The sequence below is a fragment of the Vicugna pacos genome, chromosome X (assembly GCF_048564905.1).
Source record: "Vicugna pacos chromosome X, VicPac4, whole genome shotgun sequence".
NCBI classification, from domain to species: Eukaryota; Metazoa; Chordata; class Mammalia; order Artiodactyla; family Camelidae; genus Vicugna; species Vicugna pacos.
Window position 1 is genome coordinate 58903556 of NC_133023.1, and position 27211 is coordinate 58930766.

The 27211-nt window shown below is 33.2% G+C and overlaps 1 protein-coding gene across 7 annotated transcripts in view; it reads right to left on the reverse strand.

Annotated features, from left to right (window-relative positions):
- Positions 1 to 27211, reverse strand: part of ATRX (ATRX chromatin remodeler) — a 237155-nt gene that overhangs the window by 206569 nt on the left and 3375 nt on the right. Inside the window, exon 2 of one of the 7 annotated variants that reach the window (XM_072955834.1) lies at positions 23982 to 24071. The exons of the other annotated variants lie outside the window; for them this stretch is intronic. Within the exon in view, the coding sequence (XP_072811935.1) occupies positions 23982 to 23995 (14 nt within the window). The 5' untranslated portion in view covers positions 23996 to 24071. The remainder of the gene's footprint in view (positions 1 to 23981; positions 24072 to 27211) is intronic. 7 annotated transcript variants of the gene reach the window in all.

The window sequence follows — 27211 nt, forward strand, 5'->3', positions numbered from 1 at the left end:
TTTAGTTGTTGTATATGGTATGAGGTAAGGGTCCAACCTTCTTTCTTTCACATATGGATGACTGACCCAGCACCATTTACCAAAGAGACTTTAAAGATGAGTACAGAGCTTTTGTTGGGGATGATAAAAGTTTTCGGTATAGATGGTGGTGATTTTTACATATTGTGAATGTACTTAATGCTATGAATTGCACATTTACAAATGGTTAAAATGATAAATATTGTATATATTTTATTACAATAAAAACAAAAGATACTACTTCACACCCACCAGAATGGACATAATTAAAAAGATGGACAATACATGATGTTGGTGAGGATGTAGAAAAACTGGAACCCTTATACACTGCTGATGTGAACATAAAATGGTACTTTGAAAAAGTTTTGACAATTCCTCAAAAAGTTAAACAGTTTCCATATGACCCAGAATTCCAAAAAGAAATGAAAATAAATGCCCACACAAAAATTCATATACAAATTTTCATAGCAGCATGATTCATAATAACCAAAAAGTAGAAACAAACCAAATATCCATCAAATGATAGATGGAATATTATTCACCAATAAAAAGGAATGAAGGTCTGAGTCATGGTACAACATGGATGTATCTTGAAAGTATTATGTTAAATGAATGCAGCCTGTCACAAAAGACCACATATTGTATGATCTCTTTTATATGAAATGTTCAAAATATGCAAGTCCCTAGAGGTAGAAGGTAAAATAGTGGTTGTCAGGATCTGGGATAGAAACATGGGGAAAAACGAGGAGTGACCACTAATTGGTATGGGGTTTCTTGTTGGAGTGATGATAATGGCTGTACAGATCTGTGAATATACTAAAACCAATGAGCTGTACTGTTTAAATGGATAAACTGTAGTTTGTGATTTATATCAATAAAGTTTTTCTTAAGTGAACTGGATATTAACTGAGTTGCTTATAGATCTTTTGACAGCAATTGCACTTGAATTTTGACCTTTCATACAATCTCTACACTGAACAAGAATTAGGGGAAAAAACTGACTCAAACAAAAAGTTTAACATGAGCTGAAAATAATATTTGAAAATCTTTAGCTTTAAAAGCAGCAATCAGGAGTAATCAAACTATTATTGCTTTAACTTTTTGGTTCGGCACAGATTATAAAACTATAGCATGGAAACAGACATTAAAATAAACAGTTATCTGTATCTTTTTAAAACTTACCTGTCAAGCTAGATAATTACTTTGTTGCCTTTTGAGGTGAAGTGGTAGTAAACACTGATTATATTATAAATGAGGTAGAAAAAGCACAGGTTCCTTCCACCCAGGATCTCACCCTAGGATATCAAGTCTTTCATGAAGCTCTACTTTCTGAAAAATTCTAATTTAGTATTAAGAAAAAAAATCAAGTGTCCAAACTTTCATGTTCACCCAGGGCACAAGATTTTACAATACAATTTTACAATGTCTATTCTCTATAACAAGACTTTTTTGGCCTTCAACTCTACCTGACTCTTATTATTATATTACTCTTTCTACTTAACATTAATTGTTCAACATTAATTTTGTAGTGGGACATAGGAAGGACCAATGTGTCAGACAGTCTGATGGAAAGTTTGTGTCACAAATAAGGGAAGGTAAATGGTATTATCCCTTTTAATTCTTCAGAGACCCCTCTAAGTATCCTCTAAAAGACCTAGAGTTTTTAAATTCACATGCTTCTCTTGACCCTTGGGAAGTATTAACATTTTATACTTGAAGAATTTCTGGAAATACAACAAACAAAAAAGAAAAGAAAAGAAAAAAAGGGAGGGGGAAAAAAAAGTACTGAAACAGGAAAAACACTGGTATCTATTTCACAACATCTCAAAAAGTCATTCAGGCCTCCTAGTCATCTAAGGACATAAAAATTAAATATATGAGATGACAAGTCATATCTGGCATGGGTACCATAAAATAATCATCTTAGAAGATCAATTTTACTTTTCTGAAAACAGAATCCAAAATTTACCACAACAAACAAGGCACTACTAAAATCTAAGACTTTCTCTTTGAGTCCCAAAACAAGATATATTAAAAAGCCTTCATAAGTAAGTATACTGAATACAAAGAGCCACTACAAACCTCTTGAATACCACTGAATACTTCTCTAAAAACAAAAATGAGGCAATCTTTTCTTTCACAAAAACTGAGATCTAATTTATCTGAGTTAAAAAACAGAATGGTGGTTCTAAATTTTGTAGAAGCCACCTTAAGACTTTATAGAAGTAAACTGAAGAATTCAAAAGGAACTGGTCAGAAACTATGTAACACATGCCTAGCTATTAAAGTTATGCAAAGATTAGCATGAAGAGAGGACTCAACTAAGAAGAAACAAGTGAAAATGAGTAAGTTCTGCACTCTGTTAGATGAGGAGTACAAAATAACAAAACAAAACCTCTTCAAAGTCAACTCTATCCTCCAATCTCAAGACAACTACAGTTCCTGGTCTGTGTGTACTCATTCTAATATTCGAGTATCTTGTCCTGTATGTGTAACCTAACTCTATGACAATCTTACCCCCAAACAACAATTCATTCCCTGTCGCTCTGGTTAAACTTCTTCATTTCTTTTCAATTGATGGTGCCAATCCTGGAAAATTTAAACTAATATCAAATATCAGAACGCAAATATCGTATCTTCTTTAACTATTAAATTATTTTCTTATAATTTCACAATGACTCAATAAAAAGAGATTCAGAAATGGCTAACATTCTGAGTTTCTAATTTTCCAGTCTGACTTTAACATCTAAAAAAGTTATATGGGTCTGTTTCTTTCAGTGGGCTGATGCCTCAGTAGAAAGATGAGCCATAATTTAGGAGTAATAACGTGAGCAAATTGGACTAACAAATACAGCTTACTAATCATTCAAGCTTTTTTGAAAAATACTTTAAAGTATCTGTAAAGCAATAAAATTTCAAAACAAAGGCAATTCAGATCAGCTTTATAAATATCTCTTGCCTAAAAAACTTCCATTTAAACTCTTCCCAAACTGACATAAGGGTTCTAATCCAAATCAGTCAGATTTCACTTTTTACTGATGAGGAGTAAGATTCACTTATTCATCCTACAGTAGTTACCAAATGCTGAATATATACTGAGTACTTGGTATTGCAATAAAAATAAATACATAAGACCTGACTTTAAGGAACTCACAACCTAATAGTGAAGAAACACTATTAATTATGCCAGGAATAATCTAGAGAAGAAAGGGGAACGATCCCTATAACTGTGAATTTCCTAATTTTTTAAAATCTGATACATGTAACTTTTATATAGCTTCTTTTAGGGCTAAAACACACACACACACACACACACACACACACACACACACACATATATATATATATATATATATATATATATATATATATTTTATTGAAGTATAATCAGTTTACAATGTTGTGTCAGTTTCTGGTGTACAGCACAGTGCTTCAGTTATATAGGTACATACATATATTCATTTTGATATTCTTTTTCTCCATAAGTTATTACAAGATATTGACTATAGGTCCCTGCACTATTCAGTATAAACTTCTTGTTTACCTATTTTATATATATAGCAGTTAGTATCTGCAAATCTCAAACTCCCAATTTATCCCTTCCTACTCCCCTTCCCCTGTGGTAACCATAAGTTTGTTTTCTCTGTCTGTGAGTCTGTTTGTTTTGTAAATAAGTTCATTTTTTTTTAGGTTCCATATGTAAGTGATATCACATGGCATTTTTCTTTCTCTTTCTGGCTTACTTCACATAGAATGACATTCTCCAGGGATATCCATGTTGCTGCAAATGGCATTGTTTTACATTTTTTATGGCTGACTAGTATTCCATTGTATAAATATACACAGCTTCTTTATCCAGTCATCTGTCGATGGACATTCAGGTTGTTTCCATGTCTTAGCTACTGTAAATAGTGCTGCTATGAACATTGGGGTGCATGTATCTTTTTGAATTAGGGTTCCTTCTGGATATGCCCAGGAGTGAGATTGCTGGGTTGTATGGTAAGTCTAATTTTAGTTTTTTGAGGAATCTCCATACTGTTTTCCATCATGGCTGCACCAAACTACATTCCCACCAACAGTGGAGGAGGGTTCCCTTTTATCCACAGCCTCTCCAGCATTTATCGTTTGTGGACTTCTGAATGATGGCCATTCTGAATGCTGTGAGGTGATACCTCACTGTAGTTTTGATGTGCATTTCTCTGACAATTAGGGATATTGAGCATTTTTTCATGTGCCTATTGGTCATTCATATGTCTTCACTGGAGAACTGTTTGTTTAAGTCTTCTGCCAATTTTTGGATTGGATTGTTTGGTTTTTTCTTATTAAATTGTATGAGCTAGGGCTTAATCTCTTAACCTTATTTCCAGTACCTACTAACCTCCATTTTGAGAAGCAGAGTTTGCTAGAGTCATGAATTTCCTGAAGAATAGCTTGGGAAACCAAACACTGAACCACACGTTTCTGGTATTAAAAGAGAAAGGTAAAAAGGTTTTATACAGAATCAAGGAAAAATAAAGATCAGTTGAGGGTAGGAAATATGACAAATATTTGAAAAGCTTAGATTTATTCCATTTGAGTCTCATCTATCTAAATTCAATACATTCTATTCACTCAAACAAAAAAATAAGTACAAGTATTGCTGCCTTTATTTTCTAACAGAAGCATACCAAGTTCTTTCAAAACAGAAATCTTTGGAGGGTTTTTATCAGGATGAAGTCACATTTTAGCTCAAAGGGAATGAATTTAGATTTAAGTAGATTAAAATACAAACTACCTTCAGATGAAGCAGAAATGCAATTTTACTTTACCCATTGTAACAAAATATGTTTTCCTCTAGAAGTTGATTTCAGAGTGAATCTGCATCCCTATATATTGTAATGCAAAAAGTACTTAAACCCAGTTTAGATAAGATTCTAATTTCTCTTTTGGTAAAGAGTAAAAGGGAGAAAAACCAAACCTAAGTTTTCTGAGAGAGTCACATATTCAAAGTCACATATTTCTGTATCTATAGCTAAATATTCAGTGCTTTAAGCCTATCTATAAGTCATAAGTGAAATCATTTCATTTGTGGACCACAACTCAATTTTCAGTGAGTCCTAAAAAGTCCTCCAGATAAAAATAAAGCTTATTTTCCTAATCAATAAAAACTGAATCAGATAAAGTCTGCAATGCCAGCACTAGCTAAATGGAGTTTTGACAACTGCTGATTAAGATCTGAGATAGTATTAACTTTTTTACAGGAGCAATAAAACTGTCATTCCAAAGGCAAAAGATATATAAACAGATTAGATCATTTTTGAAAATAGTGTTTGGCTTATCTTTAGAATGTAGTGAACTCAATGCTCTAGACGACAGACACCTGAGGTGGAAGGTATGAGAAATTAGCATCAGCTTATATTGTTATCTTTTATACTTTTTGATACATACATTAGAGCTATCCATATCTCTTTTCATGAAATGCATACCTAATCATTTCTGTCTCCAGCTATTAAATGTATTCACTCTGAAAAATAGGAAAGGAGAAGAGAAAGCAACTCAATTTTGGTAAGGGCTTATACTATGCTAGACATATCATTGATTTTCATTTCAGTATTATTGTCTCTATCACACAGATGAAAAATTAACTCAGATGCTGGATAACTTTCCAAAGGTTACAAAGCTAGAGAACTGAATTCAAACCAAAATCTATCCCTCAATCATGTAATTCCAAGTTAAAGCAAGTTGAGACCATAGCTCAAATTGTCTGAATTTTATTCCAGAGGACTGGAGATGAATCCATTTTCCATTATTTCCTCTCCCCAAGAGTAGAAAATACCAAATGCAAGTGAACTTCTTACTGAAGTTAAATGACAATGCCTAAATAATTTATAAGATATTCTTTGAAAAATTCCTCTAATACAGGAAAAACAATGAGTGAACAATAATATGGTTTTGCTTCATTTGTATCTTAAGGAAAGCCTGATATTTAACATTTAAAATGAGAACAATTACAGTTCATTTACTCTCTCCTATAATAATATTCCAAGTGTGGAAGTTTTAGCTTATTGTTGCTAAGAACTCCCCTCTACATCCTCCTTCCCTAACAAGACCACTATAGAAAGTAGAATGTAAGAAAAAGTGTGAAGTACAAAATATAATGTCACCTAAAATCCCACCATCCAAAGGTAATTAGAGGGGAAAATGTTAACACAGATGTTTGGTTTTAACAAAATTGAATGGTTACTTTACTGCTTTATAAACTTTTCTCTCCTTTAATATAAAGTGAGTATTTTCCTGCATCATTAAATATTTTCCAAAACATAAATTTTAATGGCAGCATAATATTCCACCATGTAAAGATGCTAGAAGTTTTTTTCCAAGCTATCAGCCCTAAAAAATAGATACACTTTTTATATGCAGCTGCCTACTAATAGGATATGGCTGCTAAATTTTAAAATCAATTTTTATTTATTCAGAACACAAATAGCACAGGGGAACAAAAGGGCTATGTGCATTGACTATTATGAAAAAGGTTAGCTAAGAGAAGTAAGCTGACACTTATATTCATTTAAAAAATTACCAATACTTGTTTGTGCTGGTAATTTAAGTGCTGTTATAGTTGTCTACAAAAACACATTGACCAGGATGAAGAACTATAGAATAAGAAAATTCTCAGACTGCCAGCTGAAGTGTAAATTAGTAAAACCAGTATGGAGATCAATTTGGCAATTATCTTACAATAAAAAATAAAAAATGAAATTGACTACCTAAAGAAACTGTAGCATATGTGCAAAGGAGACACATTTAAGAAGGTTCTTGGTAACATTTATTTTAAAGCACCAAATTAGAAAAAAGTTCTAAATATTCACCAATGGTAGGTAGATAAATTATAGTGTACCCGTAGAACTCAAAACTAATGAAAAGTGAGCACTCTAGATCAGTGCTGTTCAACAGAGACATACTGTAAGCCACAAATATAACTTAAAATATTCTAGAGGCCACATTTAAAAAAAAAAAGAAAAAGCAGGTGAAATTAATTTGAAGCAGGTGAAATTAATTTGAATATCTTATTTAACCCAATATATCCAAATTATCATTTCAATATGTAGTCAATGTAAAATAATTAGCAATGAAATATTTTACATTTTTTCTGTACTAAGTTTTCAAAATCCTGTATGCAAATACACTTCCAGCACATATTAATTCACACTAGCTACATTTCTAGTGCTCAATAGCCACAGATCGTAGTTGCTATTGAACAGTGCAGATCTACCTCAAAATCCCAAAAACAACACTGAACCAAAAAAGGGAGTTGCAGAATCATATGTACTGTATGGTATCACTTAAATAAACTCATGAAACTGAAAAGATTCTAAATAATGTTTTTAAATATGTAGAAACTTATCCATACATGTATACATGTTGAGAAAATATTTTAAAATCCATGAGACTTCATCTCTATCTGTGATGTCTTATTTCTTTAAAAGAAATCTGAAGCAAACATAAGATTTCATGAAGCTAGGTGGTAGGGGCAGAGATGTTCATATTATATTTTTATCTGAAATGTTCCCCAATTAAATAACTAATTCAGAATATACATGTTTCAGAACTCTCTTATTTCTGTTTACATTAAATAACTCAAGTCTGAAAATATGCTAATGAACTATTTAGAATGTAAACTTATTTCAATTTGCTCTACATAGAGCAAAAGCATCCTTCCGTCCTTCATACAAGTTTGATGATAAAAGGTAAAGAAAAACTTCAAAAAATTAAGTAAAGAATTGACAAATTTACCTCCTTTATTTATTCAATAAGCATTTACTATATGGCTATTATGAGCCTTTAAAAAGTTCATAATGTGGTAAAAATAGTTTTTTCAGTCACAAGGTATGTAGTCATGTGGAGATCAAAGAATATTTAGGCATTTTACAGAATACCAAGATCAAAGAAGTGCTAAACACTGAAACAGTGACTTCTGGCCCTCAGAGTTATTGTTTAATGGAAAATTCTAAAAGAGAGTCCTAAAATAGCATATTAGTTTAGCGTACCACAATGGGACACACAATGTCTTCCTAGAATAGATTTTTTTTAAAATATCAGTGGAAACACATGTGCAAAACCCTCATTATTCATTCTGCTTAGTTTTGATTAAATATGAATTACTGGTACATAACCTAAATATTCTAATAAAGGTTCATGGTGTATGAAAGCAAAGTTCAAAATGAGAAGCACTGAAACCACTGGAACCATGGAGACTATGAGTGGTCACAACACAGGACTTCAGATATAAATAGCCACTCACAACAATAAAGTTTACACAAAAAAGAAATCTGAAAAAAACCTAGTTGAAAAACAAAGTTGAAAAGATAACTTTAAAAACTGAACCTCAGTTATACTGATCTCTGGAATTTACTTTGAAATGAGTAAGAAGATAGGATGAACTGCTGCATCAATGAAGAGTTTGATAAATGGATAAATATGTGATAAAATAAGTGTAGTAAAATGTTAAACGTAGAACCTAGGTGGTGAGTATATGTAAAATTCTTTCAACAGTGCTGAAAGTTTGAAATTGTTCATAATAAAATGTTGAAAATTTTATACTTCAGTAATGTGAGAGTATAACAGCTTCTTTCAATTATGATGGATGCCAAACACCTAAAACACTATAACTTAACAAAAATCAAGAAGGCAACCTGTTCTTTATATTGACATTGAAAGAAAAAAAGATCCATTTGTCCTTTTGCAAATTCTAATTCGTTTCAGGTGAATACTCCATGGTATAGTTTGTTTAAAAAAAACTTCAATACAATAATACGATGTCTGGAATTTGTTTCAAAGTAATCCAGTGACGAGAACTTGGATAGGTATACAGAAAATTCAACTTACCACGAGATGATAATTGTTTAAGATGGTGACAGGTACTTGCGGAGTTCTATTTCTTTCTTTTGAATATGTTTATAATTTTTCAGAATAAAAAATTTAAATATATAGAAGCTATTATTTTAATACTGAGTTCACTGTCTTATATCCTACAATAGTGGCCTGTAGACAGTAGTGTCACAATTTTTTAGGTAACCATTTACAGAATTAAGAAGCATGCCAATTATACATCAAAATTGTGAAGTATGCCAGTTATGCAAAGTAGAAACTTCACAATGCAACAAAGGGCATAAACTACTTTGATACTAGAAAAGGAAACTTTCTGATCAAAAATAACTATGTCACTGATTAATTGCACACCCTTGGAAAGCTCCCTTAGCCTCTCTGAGCTATACTGTAGTGATTTTAGTAAATAATCACCTCATCTTAATTTAAATAATAATGAAACAACTCTGAAACACGGGAACAAAATACAAGGAATCAAGAAGATTCTAAATAACCCAGTGTCATAACAGAACTATAGCTAATTTATGTCCTTGAGATTGTCGTAGTGATAGAAAAATGCAAAAATCACTTTAAGAAATAACAAGTATTCTTTATTTCTTGAACAAAAGTTATGACACACTTGACAGAAAAATATTCTACTTTCTTACTGAATTGTTTGCAAAATACACAGAAAAATTCGAATGGATTATTAAAAACAAAGTACTGCATCAAGAACCCTGCACTGGGAGTCAAATAATCTTGGTTCTAGTTCTAATTACTAATTAGAGTATGACCTTAAGCAAATTGCAACCTTGGTAGAGCTCAATTTCCTCAATTGTAAAATTAGAAAACTTAACTGTAAGATAACTGTTAGGATACTTTTCAGTTATTAAATTTGCTTCTGAAAGGGATCATCTATACAACTTCATATTTGACTTAAAGAGTAAGTCAGCTCCATGTCTACTCCTAGATACTATAACTAATTAGCAATTCCTTTTTCTTCTGTAATGTACTGATGCCAACATCCCCTCATTGTAATTCACACAATCCTGTCCTTGGACTAAAGGAAAAGTCTAGCTCACTTAAGGAGATCCAACCCAAACTGTGTTTCTGAAACGCTACTACCTCTCTCTCTTTTTATCTAGCCTATGTCATAGGATTGTTTTATAACCCAAAAGTTCATAGGGACAAAATTTTAGAGCTAAAAGCACTTTAAAATGAGGGGCTGGACTAGATAAAGAGGATAAAACTGAGACCCAGAGTTACATAACTATCAGAAGAGCCAGAACTGAAAGTTACAGAAAGCAAGTGCTTTTTCAATATTTCACTCTATTAATAACATTGTATCAAATGACCTGAAAATACCTTGACTTATTTTATATTACCCAAAGTTCCAAAGTTATTTAATTCTCTTACCAACAATTAGTAAATGATCGAAGAACCATAAACACTCACAACCTTTGATGCACTAATCCCTCTCTTAGTAACATAAATTAAAGAAATTATCTTTTAAAAAGTGTTATAAAGCATGAAGTTGTTGTCACATTATAAAAACTAAATTAGAACTTTAATCAGTGTTAAGAAAATTATGGTACAACCAAATGGATTAAAAATAACTATGAAAGAAACAGAAAACAGAATAGAAGTTACCAGGGGATGGAGGGAGGAAGGAATGGAGAATTACTGTTTAATGGGTACACAGTTTTTTCCTTGGGATGATGAAAAAGATAGTGGTGATGGTTACACAACACTGAATGTATTTAATGCCGCTAAATTGTATACCTTAAAATAGTTAAAATGTTAAATTTTTGCTGTGTATTTTACAAAAATAAAGATGAAAAACTAGCAGTGCAAACTACAACAGTTTAAGTGAAAACTTCGATTCCCAAATTTAATCAAAACTAGAACGACATGAACTTTATAAATGCACACGTCCAAGAAATTTAAAGAACTATGGGACAAGGGAAAGCAAACCACTGTTGTAAGCCAGTAGTTCTCTCTCAGTGGAGGCAACTTGGGCCTCAGGGAACATGTGACAAATGCTAAACACCTTACAATGCACACAAGAGTCCCCCACCACAATAAATAATTCTCTGTCCCAAAACGTCAACAGTGATCCTGTTGAGAAATCCTGCTTTAAGGTAACAAGATTTGGAGAGTTCTTTTTTAATGTGTCTCTATTATTTTTAATATCTGCATGATAAATAAAAATGCTTTAAAGGCTCAGAGTTCTGGGCTTTTATCTTGTACTACAAACATTCAACACAATCCATAATTTTTATTCAAAGAAAAAGAAATGGAACCAAAGTACAAAAATGGGAAAAGCAACAAACTGTTACACGGGGATTATTCTGCTACAAATTGTTCTTAAAAGGATCACAACAAAAAGAGCAAATCTGGGATTGGCAAGCTTTCATACAATTTTATACAACTGTCCATATGTTACTTTTTTATTGTTTTCTATTATATTTTATTACTTCTCATTCCCATTTGTTTCATTACAGCAATTTATTTTCAAATTTGAGACCTGTTACTATTTTACACTACCATTTCTCCATGAAAATGTAACTTTAAAAAATATTTTTCTTCAAATACATCTTTGTAAATGCCACTGAAATTTGAAGAAATGAAATGAGACAATCATCTTTTTAAAAAAAAAATCATAGTAATAAATGAATACTAGTAAGTGAAAGTTTACTGAGGAATAAAATACTCACACGATCTCAAAGTATCTCCCCCACAATCACTGGTTAAAAATGGGGGGAAATTAATTTTACACAGAGAATCTGGTGTATATCAATTTAACCAAGTGATCAAAAAAATTATTATCACCAGTAATGGTTCAATTGACATCATGTGTCTCCTATTAAGATGCATTAACAAGAACACACTGTCAGTTCTGTTGTACTTCTGCCAAAAATCCATAACCTTATTCTAATCATGAAGAAGCATCATAGAAACCCAAATTCATGGACATTCTAAAAAATTTAATGGCCTGTGCTTTTCAAAAATGTCATGGTCAGGGAAGACCATGAGAGGCAGAAGAACTGCTCCTAATTAAAGGACATTATAAGACCAACTGGAAACTTAGAATATGGATTTTGGGTTAGAGTAGTGTATAAATTTTATCAATTGATAATTCCCCTGTAATTGTGTAAAATATTCCTCTCCTTTGGAAATACTGAAGCATTTGGAAAAAGGGGGCATGATGTCTAATACTTATACTCAAATGATTCAGAAAAAAGTAAATGAATATAACAAGAAAATGTGCAAATGATAAAGTACTTGGGATAAAATGTTAACAATGGTGACTCCAGACAAAGGCTAAATAATTCTTTGTACTAGTCTTGTAACGTTTCCATAAGTTTGAGATAATATCAAAATAAAAGTTACCAAAAATTCAGTAGCATTTTAACTTTTCTTCAGGTATCTTCCTTTTCTCAGGACACAGAATTATTACAGGAGTCCAGTTTTAGTTAATCTGACTACAAATTCAATCCAAGAAAGCAGGTAAGAGTTTAAAATATATCACTCTCATAATTTGCTTGAAAAACCAGACAACTCTGTACATTTGCCTGCTACATTCTTGCTTTAAATACCATGAACTATCATCAGTGTTGATACTATAAAAGAATTTTGACAAATAGAGGATGAAAAAAAGTCTCCACAAACAATGATACGATTTAAGAACGTATTTGACATCTAGTTTTATTTTTATATAAATCTCTACCTCTTCCTATTTTCCTACTTTATAGGCTAGAGTTATCTTCTTTTTTTCTTAAACTGAAATATAATTGATTTACAATATTGTGTTAGTTTCAGGTGTACAGCATAGTGATTCAGTATTTTTGCAGATTATATTCCATTACAGGTTATTGTAAGATAACAGATATAATTCCCTGTGCTATACTGTACATCCTTATTGCTTATCTATTTTAAATACAGTAGTTTGTATCCGTTAATTCCATACTCCTGATTTGTCCCTCCTCCCTTTGGTAACCATTAGTTTCTTTTCTATATCTGTCAGTCTGTTTCTGTTTTGCTGTATACATTCATTTGTATTATTTTTTTAGATTCCACATATAAATGATATCATATAGTATTTGTCTTTCTCTGCCTAACTTATTTCACAAGCATTAATATTATCTAGGTCTATAACATTATCTAGGTTGCTGCAAATGGCAATATTTCATTCTTCTTTATGGCTGAGTAATATTCAATCACACACACATATATATATATACATACCACATCTTTCTTAATCCAACTGTCTACTGATGGGCACTTGTGTTGCTTCCATATCCTGGCTACTGTAAACAGTGCTAACTATAAACACTGGAGTACATGTATCTTTTCAAATTAGTGTTCATTTTTTCCAGATATATACCCAGGAGTGGAATTGCTGGATGATATGGTAGTTCTATTTTTAGTTTATTAAGGAATCTCAATACTGTTTTCCATAGAGGTTGCACCAATTTACACTCCCACCAACACTGTACGAGGGTTCTCTTTTTAGAGTTTATCTTCTTGAGTTCAATATCCACCATGTGCTTTTTATCATTTCACTATATCATTATTGTTCTTTTTAAAAAGTTGAACATACTACATATTGCTCTAAAGACTTTTAAAGTATTTGATGCTTTTCTATAATTAAAAGGCAAAAAAATGAAACAGCATAGCATTGAAAAGCCTTTTCAATTCTGACCCCAACTGCCTTCCTTTTTTTCAACTCTAATTACCCATATCCTCTCCAATCACACTTAACGTCTTGCTGTTCTCAAGGCAAACAAGAGCCCTTTTACCAAGTCTCTAGACTTTCTACCACCTAGAACATCTCCTTTCCTAAAAAATGTCACCACTTTGCCTTAAGACCAAACTCAAAACTGCCATCTCTCTCTTTGGAAAATACTTGCCATCAACTTTCCAAGGCAATTTTTGCTGTTCTTCCATAGTTCTTGGTTCATACCCCTGTTTAACTGTACTTAACCATATCACAGCATATTTGAGCCATTAACTCCTCCACTTAGCTCAGTATTAATTTTCTGTGAATCCCTATCATCTAGAATAGTAGTTCTCAAATGTAAGGATTGTGCCACCCCCACACCACCACCACCCACAGGGACCAACCAACTAAACATTTTTGGTTGTCGTAACTGGCAGGGGAGAGGGGCTGCTACTGGTATCTACTGGGTAGAGGCCAAGGATACAATGCACGCATAGGACAGCCTCCCATAACAAAGCATTATCTGGACCAAAATGTCTATAATGCCAAGTTTAAGAAACCTTTATCTAAAACAATGCTTGGCTCACATTAAGCCTTTGAAGTGTGTTAAAACAGAACCAAACACTGATTTGAAGCATTCAGAAATGTAAAAAAAAATAAAAGCTACATAATATGGGACAGTACAGGTTCAAGATTAGCCAAGACAGCACAAAGAACAACAATATGGGTATTCATGCCCTAGCAGATGTCAAGGCTTCATAAAAAGCTACAGTTATTAACAAAATGTGGCACTGGCATAGGAATTAAAACAAACACATCTGGAATGACATCATACACAATGGAAAAGCAAGCAACTCTAAATTCTGTTTCTCCACTATAGCAACAATTATGCTGGTAAAAATTGTCAGAATCAACTTTTTGGGAACTCCACAATCCAATCAAAACATTACAACCATCAGGGAAGCACTTAATAGAAAAAGCTGCTGAACTTCAGAATGAGAGCACCATAATGTTTTAAAGTATTCACCTATCATGACCCACTCTTTGGCTAGCTGGCAGCCATGAAGACAGTGGCCCACATTTCTAGTTCAAGCTGCAAATGTCAAAAAATAATACGGAGCTTATTCTCAAAGAACTGTGGTTGTATGTTTTTCACCTGTTTGGTGGTTATCTGACAGACTGAGTCATAGGTCTGCCTTTCTTTCACCCACCTCAGAATGCTCTCTGGAGGAGAAAGTTCCTGGGATGAGGAGGGTTTGTCCAAAGCATTTAAAGGCAATTATACTATCCACAGCCACTTGGGGCAATGGATAGCAAGGGGACCAGGCACTAGACAGATGTAAAAGGATGGGGAGGAAGAAGCTGGAGAAAGAGATACATGGAGGAATAAAGACTCTAAATCTCCTATATGTATCAGAGAATTTGGAAGACCACATATATGCCCAGGGCAGGACACATGCTCAAGAAAAGATAGGAGAAGGCCGTAAGCTTTCACCTATGGTTGACCTTGAGTCTCCACACAATCAGGAAGTGAGGGCTAGGGAACAGTTTTAAATGAAATGGCTAAGCCCTGAGAAGTGTTCCAACACTGAGCCAATCTGCCAAGATTGAGAGTTGTTTTGTTTTGGTAGGGGGTTTTTGTTTGTTTTTTGTTTGGTTGGTTGTTTTTGCTTCTAAGCATTTAAGGAAAACTCTGTCAAATGACTAACTGACCAATAATCTACCAGAACAAACACTTTAGTGTCCACACATACAAAGAACACAGTCATAATAAAAACAGGTTATAAAGTTCACTAAACAAGAACTACAACCCACAACAAGCAGTAAGAAGAAACACTAGGGAGGAGGAAGAGTGTTTGCCAGTTACTACATTACAATATTCAAAATGTCCATTTTCAACAAAAAAGTTACAAGCATGCAAAGAAACAAGAAAAGTGTGGCCCATTCACAGGGGAAAAAAGGAAATTAACAGAACTGTCCCTGTGGAAGCCCAGATGCTGGAATTAGTAGGCAAGGACTTTGAATCAACTGTCTTATTATACTCAAAAAGAGCTAAAGAAAACCATGAACCAGAAAAAAAAAAGGAAACTAGGATGCCTTATCAAGGTAAAAAATATCCAGAAGAATTTATAAAATGGAAATCAAATAAAATTTTAGAACTGAAAAGTACAATGATAGAAATGAAAAATTCACTATTGAGGTTCAGCAGAAAATTTGAAAATTCAGTGAACTTAAATACAGCCCCATTAAGACTACCTATAAGGAGCGGAAAGATAAAATAATGAAGAAAAATGAAGAGAGCATCAGAGACCTGTGAGACACCATCAAAGATGCCAACACATTCACAATGAGAGTCACAGAAGGAGAGGATAGAAGCAGAAGATCAGAAGTAGAAATAACAGCCAAAACTTAACACATTTCATGAAATACATGAATCAAAGAAGCACAATTAACTCTGAGTAGCATAAACAGAGATCTATACTGAGACAAAACATAATTAAACTGTCAAAAGCCAAAGAAAATCTTGACATCAACAAGAGAATGACGAGCACAAGGGATCTTCATTAAGATAAACAGCTAAACACCATGGAGACCAGAGAACAGTGAGATGACATTTTTAAGTGCTGGAGAAAAAAACTATTAACCAAGAATTTCATATCTAGCAAATGTACCTTTGATAAATGAAGAAGAAATGTGCCAAAAAAACAAAAGCTGAGGGAATTCACTGCTAGCCTATGTGTCCTACGAGAAATGCTAAAGAGAGCCCATCAGGCTGAAATAAAAGAACACCACAGTATAATTCAGAGCTTTATTATAAAATAAACAACAATGATAAAAGTAACTACATGGGTAAATACCAAAGCCAGTATTTGTTTGGGGGGGATGGGGACAGGGTTAACTATTCAATCTCTTTACTTGAATTGACAATCAAAAACACCCAAAAAAGAAAAACCCAGGACCAAATGGCTTCTCTGATAAGTTGGTAAGTTCTACCAAACATCTACTGAAGAATCCCTCTCAAACTCTTCAAAAAAAATAGAAGAGGAAGGAATACTTCCTAACTCATTCTATGAGGCCAGCATTACCCTTACACCACAAAGACATCACAAAAGAAAAAAAGAAAAGAAAAGAAAACTACAAACCAATATCCCTTGTGAATACTGGTGCAAAATTCTAAACACAGTATCAGCAAACAGAATTTAATAACACATTAAAAGAATATACACCATGACCAATTGGGATTTATCCTAGGAACGCAAAGTGTGACATAAAAATAAATCAATGTAATATACTATATAAAACAGAAAAAAGGGGAAAAAATGACATAATCATCTAAATTGACAGAGAAAAAGCATTTTATAAAATTCAACCCCCTTTCACAATAAAAACACTCAGATAACTAGGAAGAGAAAGGATTTTCCACCTAGAATCATCATAGATACTGGCCTGAAATTTTCTTTTTTTGTAGTTGTCTGTCTGGTTTTGGTATCAGAGTAATGGTGGCCTCATAGAAAAATTTGGGATTGTACATATCCATAAAAAACAAGAACACTAATTTGAAAAGACACATGCACCCCAATGTTCATAGCAGCACCATCTACAATAGCGAAGACATGGAAGCAACCCAAATGTCCATCAACAGACAAATGGATAAAGATACCATGTGCGTGTGTGTGTGTGTGTATTATATACATACAATGGAATATTGCTCAGCCATAAAAAAGAATGAAATTCTGCCATTTGCAGTCACATGGATGGAGCTAAAGAATATTATGCTTAGTGAAATAACTCAGACAGAGAAGGACAAATACTATATGATATTACTTCTATGTGAAATCTAAAAAAAAATACAAATGAATATATATTAGCAAAGCAGAAAAGGACTCACAGAGATAGAAAACAAACTGGTGGTTATGACTGGGGACAGGGCAAATTAAGGGTATGGGATTAAGAGATACATACTACTATGTATAAAATAGATAAGCAACAAGGATATATTGTATAGCACAGGGAATTACAGCCATTATCCAGTAGTAAGTTTTAATGGGGTATGAACTGTAAAAATACTGACCTGCTACACTGTACACCTGCAAGTAACATAATACTGTAAATCACCTAACTTCAATAAAAGAATTACACATGCAAAAAAAGGACCAAAGACCTAAACATAAACAGTAAAATCATAAAATTCTTAGAAGAAAGCAGAGGAATAAATCTTCATGACTTTAAATTTGGTGATGATTTCTTGAACATACAAGAAAAGAAAAAGTAGATAACTAGGACTTCATCAAAATTCAAAACTTTTGTGCATCAAAGAACACTACCAAGAGAGTGAAAAGACAACCCATAGAACAAGGGAAAATATTCCTAAATTATATATCTAATAAGGGATTAATATCAACATTTTATAAATGACTCCTACAACTAAACAAAAAAACAAACAACCCAACTTAAAACAGACAAAAGACTTCAACAGACATTTCTCCAAAGAAGATACACAAACGTCCAATAAGCACATGTTAAAAGATTCTGTACATTATTAGTCATTAGGGAAATGCAAATCAAAACCATAATGAGATAGTACTTCACACCCATTAGGATAACTATTAACGAAAAAACATAATAGTGCAGCCACTGTGAAAAAAGTTTGGTGGTTCCTCAAGAGATTAAAAATAGAATTCCACTTCTAGATATATACCTGAAAGAAATGAAAGCAGGGATTCAAACAGACATTTGTACACCAATGTTTACAGGAGCACTATGCACAACAGCCAGAAGACAGAAACAACACAAATGTGTATCAACACATGAATGGATAAACTAAATGTGATTCATGCATACAATGAATGGAGTAATATTCACCCTTAAAAAGGAATGAAATTCTGACACATGCTACAAAATGCATGAACCTTAAGGATATTAACCTAAGTGAAATAAGCCAAACACAAAAGGATAAATATTGTACAATTCCACTGATACAGAAGTACCAAGAAGGGTCACAGAGACAGAAAGTAGAACAGCAGTTACCAGGGTTTGGGGGAGCAGGAAGACGGAATTACTGTTTAATGAGTTCAGAGTTTTAACTTGGGATGATGAAAAAGTTCTGGAGATGGGCTGTGGTGATGACTGTACAACAATGTGAATTAACTGTATACTTAAAAATGGTTAAAATGGTATATTATGTTTCATAAATTTTATCACAATTCAATTATTTAAGCCAAAACTTTGAGGTTTTCTTGCAGGTCCTACAAGATTTGAGACCCTGTTATCACTATGGCCTTCCCTCCTACTAAGATAAAGCCTTACAAGAAACTACAACATCCACATTATGACACTTGCCCTGATCAATAATAACACTGAACACTTAAAATGTACATGGTATCTTATTTACTATTGACTGATCTGAATTCTTCTTTACTTTTAATATTCATTTTCAGTGAAGATAATTATCAAGAGTTAGCTTTCCAAGTAAGCACAGAATTGAGTTAAGATTTTAACATGGGTCTTTCTTACCAAAGCTATCCTGACTTTCATGCTATGATAGAAAAGTTGGATTCCCCACAATGTACAGACATTTGCAAATATGCAGAAGAATCCCCAAAACTTTCAATAAACAGTACATAATGAATTTTATTCACTATTAGAAATTATTTCTCACTACTCATCTCCTGTCTCTAATCACATTTTACAGGATTTATAATCTAATACTGAAAATGTCTCAGTTGAATCTATTTTATATTGAGTATTGCTTGGTCTTTTTAAACAGGTTCCGAATAAGCTTCCTTAAATAAAAAATAAAATAAAATAAAATAAACCACAATGCAGTATCACTTTACACCCACTAGAGCAGCCATGTTTTTCAAAAATAAATACAACAGAAAATAACAAGTGTCAGCAAAGATGTGGAGAAATTAAAACCCTCATTCATTGCTGGTGGGAACATTAAGATGTACAACTGTGGAAAACAGTTTGGCATTTCCTAGTAAGTTAAACACAGAATTACTACACGGTTCAGAAATTCCACTCCTTGGTATATACCCAAGAGATATGAGCACATATGTCCAAAAACATGTACACAAATGTTCATAGTAGTACTATTAACAATATCCAAAAGGTAGAAACAACCTAAACACCTATCAACTGGTGAATGGATAAACAAATGGAGGATATCCTAATAGAATATTATTGGGCCATGAAAAGTAATTAGGTACTGATACAAGCTTCAATATAGATAAACCTTCATATTGTATGGTTCCATTTATATGAAATGTCCAGAATAGGCAAATCCATTGAGCTAGAAAGTACATTAGTGTTTGCAAGGGGATGGGAGGAGTATTGGGAAATACAGGGTTTCTTTCTAGACTAAAGGAAATATTTGGGAATTCGCTAATTATGATGGTTGCACAACACTGTGAATATAGTTAATGTACTTAATGCCACTAAACTGTACACTTTCGAGTTGTTAAAATGCTAAATTTTGTTATGGTATTTTATAACTTAAAAAAGGAATATACAAATAAGGTTAGTAACCCTAATCTTTGTCCATTAATGTTCTCACTTCCAGCCTAAGATTAATCTTTAAAATCTGTTTTGAAAGTTCACATGTGTGTATGTATAAGCTATCTCCATATCTGTTGCCAGAAAAATATATTTATATAATTCATTAAATATCAATAAAATGTTCATTCATTAATATAATTCATTAAATATATTTAGATAATTCATTAAATATATTAAATATATCATTTATATAATTCATTAAATATCTTCTTGTCTTGTGTTATTTACTTTTAGTCTAAAAGCATTTAAGGGCAGAACCTAGGATACTTCTCATTTTATTAGGCTCAGCACCAACAGAACCTACTTGGGCAAATTAAACGCTACTCAGAATTTGTCAGAAAATATCAAGCTTTCCAAAACATTTCAGGGGGGAGGGTATAGTCAGTGGTAGAGTGCATGCCTAGCATGCATGAGGTCCTGGGATCAATCCCCGGTACCTCCACCAAAAGTAATTTATCAACAGATAAACCTAATTATTTCCCAAAAAAATTTTTTAAAAAAGAAACAATAGAGGACTGAGCAAATTCCAGTCTACTGTTTTACATACATAGATAAAAACGCTCTAATGCAGGTAAAAAATTACCAATTTGAGTAATAAAACAGCAATATTTGAATAAGATCTGTATTTTACCTTATGGTGTATAGTGATCTCTATATAGCATCCAAACAATTTTAACTGCAATAACACTCACCATGTTCATGTAGGCCAAATCAGTAATTCCCAGTAGGAACTTCAAGAAAAGTTTCCTTTTAGTTGGCACACTGATTTTTACTTTACTAAATACAGTTCATCGATACACCACTCCCCACCTCCACTCAAAGGCAGAGTCTTCAAATGAAGGCACAGGCAAAGAATGTGGCAAGAACAAGAAAGCAAAACAAGTTTTACTCTTATTGTGAAGAGTTGTAAGAAAAGGGTCTTTAGGGAAGAACTGGCAATCTCTTTCTCCACAGGAAAAAATCTACAATTTTTTAAAGTTTAGATTTTATAGGGAGAAAATGGTATCTGTTTCCACAATTTATCCTTCAAGTCAGGCAGGTAGCCCTAGCTCCCATCAAGAATAATCAGGCAAATGTTTAGAATTCAGATGTCAGAGACAAACCATGCAAACCAGTAATAAGTGGTTGGCAGTATTTAGAAATAAAAGCTATTTAAATCTTTTAATACTATATTTGGAATGAGGAAGGAAGCAGGGAAAAAGGTGTACCTAAAAGTCATTTCACCTGCCTTGAAATCCCATCTTTTACCCAAGTTCATTCTACCTCAATTTAAGTACTAAACTACTATACCAAAAATGTCTCACTTGGTAATTAGCATGGACTATTTTGGTGGGGGGTATAGGAGTTGGAGATATATGCCAATATAATGCTAAATATACAGTCATCCCTCAATGATGGTTCCAGAACTCCACCCCCTGACACCAAAATTCAAGGATGCTCAATCTCTTACATAAAACGGCATAGTATTTGTATATAACCTATGAACATCCCTTTATATACTTTAAATTATATCTAGCGTACTTATAATACCTAATATTATGTAAATTGTATGTAAATAGTTGACTATGTGCAGCAATTCAAGTTTTGCTTTTTGAAACTTTCTGGAATTTTTTTCCCAAATATTTTCAGTCAAGTTTGGTTGAATCGGCAGATAAGAAATCCATAGATATGGAGGGCCAACTGTAATCCTTGTCTAAAGGACTGTTCTATCTTCTCAGTATTTCCAATAATTGGCATAACTGAGTATAGACTCAAATATCTGTCACCCCATGCTCAAAATAGTCAGAGGCTTCCCATGTTTACAAATAAGGATAAAGTATAAACTCCTAACTAAGCATTTGAGGCTCTCTGAAGACAATCCACACATGATTTTCCAATCTTATCGGACCACAACGCAGCTCAGAGAAGGTTCTCTTCCCTCTTCACCCACTGAATTTTCTTTTACTTTTAATATTCACTTTATTTTTTGGTTGGGGGGAAGGTAATCAGGTTTACTTATTTTTTTTTTTTTTTGGAGGAAGTACTGGGGATTGAACCCAGGACCTCGGCATGTTAAGCATGCGCTCTACCACTTGAGCTATACTCTCCCCTTCTTTTACTTTTAATAATCAATTCTGCTTAAAGTTTCTTGTTTAAAACTTAAGAGTACTCTCTACTGGAAGGTAAATTCCTCAAAGGAGGAAACTGGTCTGAGTTTACAGAGAAATACTAAATGTTTATTAAAATGAAAATAATGCCTGTTCAGGCAGGAATTCCTTAAAAGAAAAGGATGGTGATTTGTTGAGTATTTTTTAAAAGCCCTGCAGTCATTTAGTACATCAAATATTTTCCCTTCTGTCTCTAAACTGTAAGTAAGCTATGTTGTATGCTCTATAGTTCGCCTTCAAAAGAAATATATTATTTCACGTACTTCACACGTAACAGGTACAATCACTTTAATACAAAACGTTTACTCTTAGTTCTCTATTTTTAGTAGATACTCAGAAAACATAATGAAAATTCATAAATAGGCTGTTTTGGTTTTGAATTTTGGGGGTATCTGAGGAAAGTGGAAAGAGGAAAAGCAAGAAAAATAAGAGGTGGGCAAATTCTCCCCAACTCTATAGAAATTAACCATGCATAGCTTCAAATCTCTAAATTAAGCAACAGAGAATGAGCTGATAATCTTAGTATTAAAAATAAAAACATATTAAAAATATAGTAAAATTCTTGATAAAATGTGCTGAGAAAGGCACATTACTTCATATCATCCCTGGAAAGATACATAATCACAAGGAAACATCAGACAAAACCAAATTTACTGCCCTGTGTTTTTCAAAAAATGAAGAGGGAAAAAAAGGCAAGGTGAACTGCTCCAGCTGCCCCAGATTAAAGAAGATTAAAGAGAAATGACAATAAAATGCAATGCCTATTCCAGAACTGGATCCTGGACCAGAAAAAAATAATTTTTTGTCTTTCACTATGAAGGACATTATGAATCAATTGGCAAAAAGTCTGCAGATTAGAAATAGTACTATATCAATGTCAATTTCTAATTGTGCTAACTATACTGAGGTTACATAAGAGAGTATTTGGTGGTAACTCCTTATTTTGTAATACAGGAAAAAAGAGATGATTATTCTTTATCTCCTTGAATGCAGAATCAGATTCATCTCCTGAGGTTACAGTTACAAAAAAAAATTCTCAAAAAATCATTCAATAAAATATCACATGAGATGAATGAGACACTGTTTAGAAAGTTATTTTAAGTAAGTATCTTTGATCTGTGGATAGACACTTTTAAATATCATTTTATCAAAACATCAAAACATCTTTTTTGGGGGGGACAGTTACTAGTCAAAATGTAAATTAATACAGATTAAAGTATAATGGAAGCTCCATGGAGAGCCTTAATTTGTCTTGTCCACCTAAGTAGTATTTAGAACAGCTCTTCCAAGACACATGATAACAGTCATTAGTAATAACTAATATCTGAGCAATTATTATGTCCCAGACACTAACTTAAGTGTTTTGTGTCCATTAATTCATTTAATCATCACACAGCCCAAGAAATATTTGGTGAATGAATTAGTACTTTTTGCAGGATGACAATTACAATCAGTTCTGCAATTATGTAACAGGAGTTCTTAAATCACGAGTTAATGCAAAATTATGCAATGACACTGCAGGACTCACGGGGAAAATGGGGTTCGAAGCACAACATTCAAAAAACTTCATCAGTGACACATTTTTTTAAAAGATAGAAACCTAGCAGAAATGATAGCACAATTTTACACAGTTTACACACTTAAAGTGATTAACAAATACACAAGTACAACAATAAATGACACTTTACCTTGAAAAAGACATGAAGTTTGCTTGTGGAAGTGGGCATCAGAAGGGTTGCATCTCATGAATTATTGTGAAGTGATGGAAGGAAGGTTATCTGAAATCGGATGGAAAATTGTAACAACAGATGTGGATGAATGTGGCTCATAATACAAGGGGTGAACTGAGGTAGCTGGCAGGTGTTTGAGGTATGTGCCTGTACACGTGTGTATTTTAATGCAGCTCAGTTCAGCTGGGTACAGTTTCCTGCATTCACCCAGGGCAAACTTTTTATAAAGGGCCAGATAGTAAATATTTTAAGCTTTGTGGGCCATTAGGTCTCTATTGCAATTAGTCAACTTTGAGACTGGTACAAAAGCAGCCACAGGACAATGTAAACAAATGGCTTGGGTGTGTTCCAACAGAACTTTATTTAAAAAAATAGGCCACTGTTTTGTGGCCACAGTTTGCTAAAACCTGACCTTGAACACAAAATCCTGAATAAGCAAATGTAAATTTTGTCTTATGCTCAAATTGTTCCCTGATGTGTCAATCTTGTTGGAACAAATTCACATATTCAAAACAAGCATTATAGGACAACTAAGTTTGGAATTCTATCAAATAAACCAAAAAAAACTCAAAAATATAATTCAAATAAGCAAAATAAATCCAATATTACTCAAAAATAAATTATTTTTTTATTTTGGAGTTCATAAATCAAATGTCACCCAAAAGTCAACTGACAAATGATCAAAATAAAGACAACTAAAGATATATTTTGAACAAACAGTCATTCAACATCTGTCCATTAAATTTTATACAATCTTTAAGAAAAATGGGTTACTCTTTTTACAATTCTTCTGAACTAAAATTATCAGGCTCACTCACAAGATCTGATGTACATCATACAGCATGGTGACTATAGTTAAGAATACTGTAGTATATACTTGAAAGTTGCTGGAGAGTAGATCTTATATGCTCTCCCCACAATAACAAAAATGGTAATTATTGTGGTAGTCATTTCAAAATAAATATGTATATCAAATCATCACATTGTACACCTTAAATTTACACATGCTACATATCAATTATATCTCAATAAAGCTGGAAAAAATACTAACTACACAATGGTTATACAATATTTGTCCATGAACTGGGTCAAGAATTCTAAGTTGACCTCCTTTCAATTAGAAAATACTAATATATACATTTCTTTGCTCAAGCTGCTATACCTCACATCTGAAATCCTCCCCCAAGTCTTCTTTGTCAAAAGTATACCCATCCTCCAGGGGCCACACTCAAAAGCTATCTCTCTATAAAGCCTTCCCTGGACCCAGTCAGAAATGTCTTCCTATTCTGAACACCCATAGCAACTCAGCTTTTACCTAATGCAGCATTTAGTACTTTATATCCTGCTTCAAATTTATTTGTGAACATGTCTTATTTCCTATGCTCTGTGGAAAATAAGACTAATCTTTAGCCATACTAATCCCTCAGCCTGGACTGCCCTTTTTCACAGCCAATCCTTAACTGCTAACTTATCTTCAAGACCCAATACAGATACCAGCTCCTCTGCAAAACTTCCCAGACATCCCCCATTCCTTCATTCTGATCCCTAACACAACCAATGTACCTCCATTTCAGCACTGCTTTGAAACTGCTTATTTATTTCCCCCACCTCAGATTAGGAATGCTTTAAGGAGGAGGGAATTTTTGTCTTATTACCCCTTTGCATACACACAGTCCCTGGCCCCTAGTTGCTACTGGAGTTTTTGATCAACTAATAAAGCATTCCCTCAAAATACACAGTATAGGGTATATACACATGAACACCACTGCCATATCAAAAATTTATTAGGCAAATATTGCATGCATGTAACAGTTAACAAGAAAGCTGGACTCTTGATACCAAGAATGGCTATTTCAAGCCAAAACTCAGATACAAAGTCTTAGAGACTGGATACAGAGCAAAATTCACAGAACCTTTTCCCAGGGCAAAAAGCACAACTGGCTAGAACTAATATACCTTTTCAGAAGTATCATCTCCAATCATGAAAGAGCAGAAATATACTGGATATAGTAATCTTTCAAAATATAAAACATATCCTGAGCCACAATAATTATTAACAAACCTCCCAGCAAAAGTTTTCCTTTCCAATGTTTGCACAAGTATGTATATGATACTATGACATTATATTAGCAACAAAACACCTGTATCCTAACCATGCAAGTTTTAAAGCAAAAAAGATGCACATACATTGAATAAAGAAACTTCCCCTCATCATTTCTTCTCCCTACCCCTCAAAGGCAAACAAAGTCAAAAAAGAATGGACACTAACATAAGCAGAGTTATTTTTTAATAACTTTATGAATCATCTAGTACAAATTTATTTTGCAAATGACAAAGCAGAGGTCTAAAAAAGATAAATGATTTGTCCACAGTCAAACAGTCAGTTAAGCAACAACAGAGCTGTAACTAGAAAACCCAGGTTTGGCTCAGAGTTAAGAGTTCATTCCTCTACATCAGAAGTTCTCAAATTTTTAGTCTCAGGACCTCTTTACACTCTTAAAACACTTAAAAATTAACAAAGACCCCAAAGAGCCTTTACTTTACTGTCTTTTAGGAACCACTGTTATAACCATGTTACCTCCTCCAGAACTGCAGGCTTTATCAATAGCTTTTAAACTTACTCCCATTTTACAGATGGAGATATGGAGGTTAATCATCCTCCATGTCATCTATCAAACCAATATTAGCAACAAAACACCTGTATCTACAAACAGTGGATAAGCAATAGGATACATGTACAGAGAGATCCTACATAGACACTCCTTTTAGTGCCGTTATACTCAACATTCCAAAAGGAAGATCTATAAATCATTTTCAAAAGGCTTAACCCATTTGAACAGTATCTGCCAATGTCTAAGAGAACATTCACAGTCCCGAGGAAAAGTACTTCACGTAAACCCAAGAACTACCTGTATCCTGTCACCCAATCCGTAAATCTATTCAGAGTCCAAAAGTGAAATAGGCACGTAAATATATATAATTTCTTACAGAAAATATTATTTCAAACACCTATATCTACACAGAAATACCTTTAAGTACTACATTTATCTTCTCTCTAGAAATACAATGTATAACAGAAAGCTCATGGCCAACTATACCAAGGGTTGCCAATAATGAGAACTGGCCCGGTCACAGTAAAAGTCACAAATGTCTTTCTTTTCACCCCACACAGTCGGAATGCAAATATT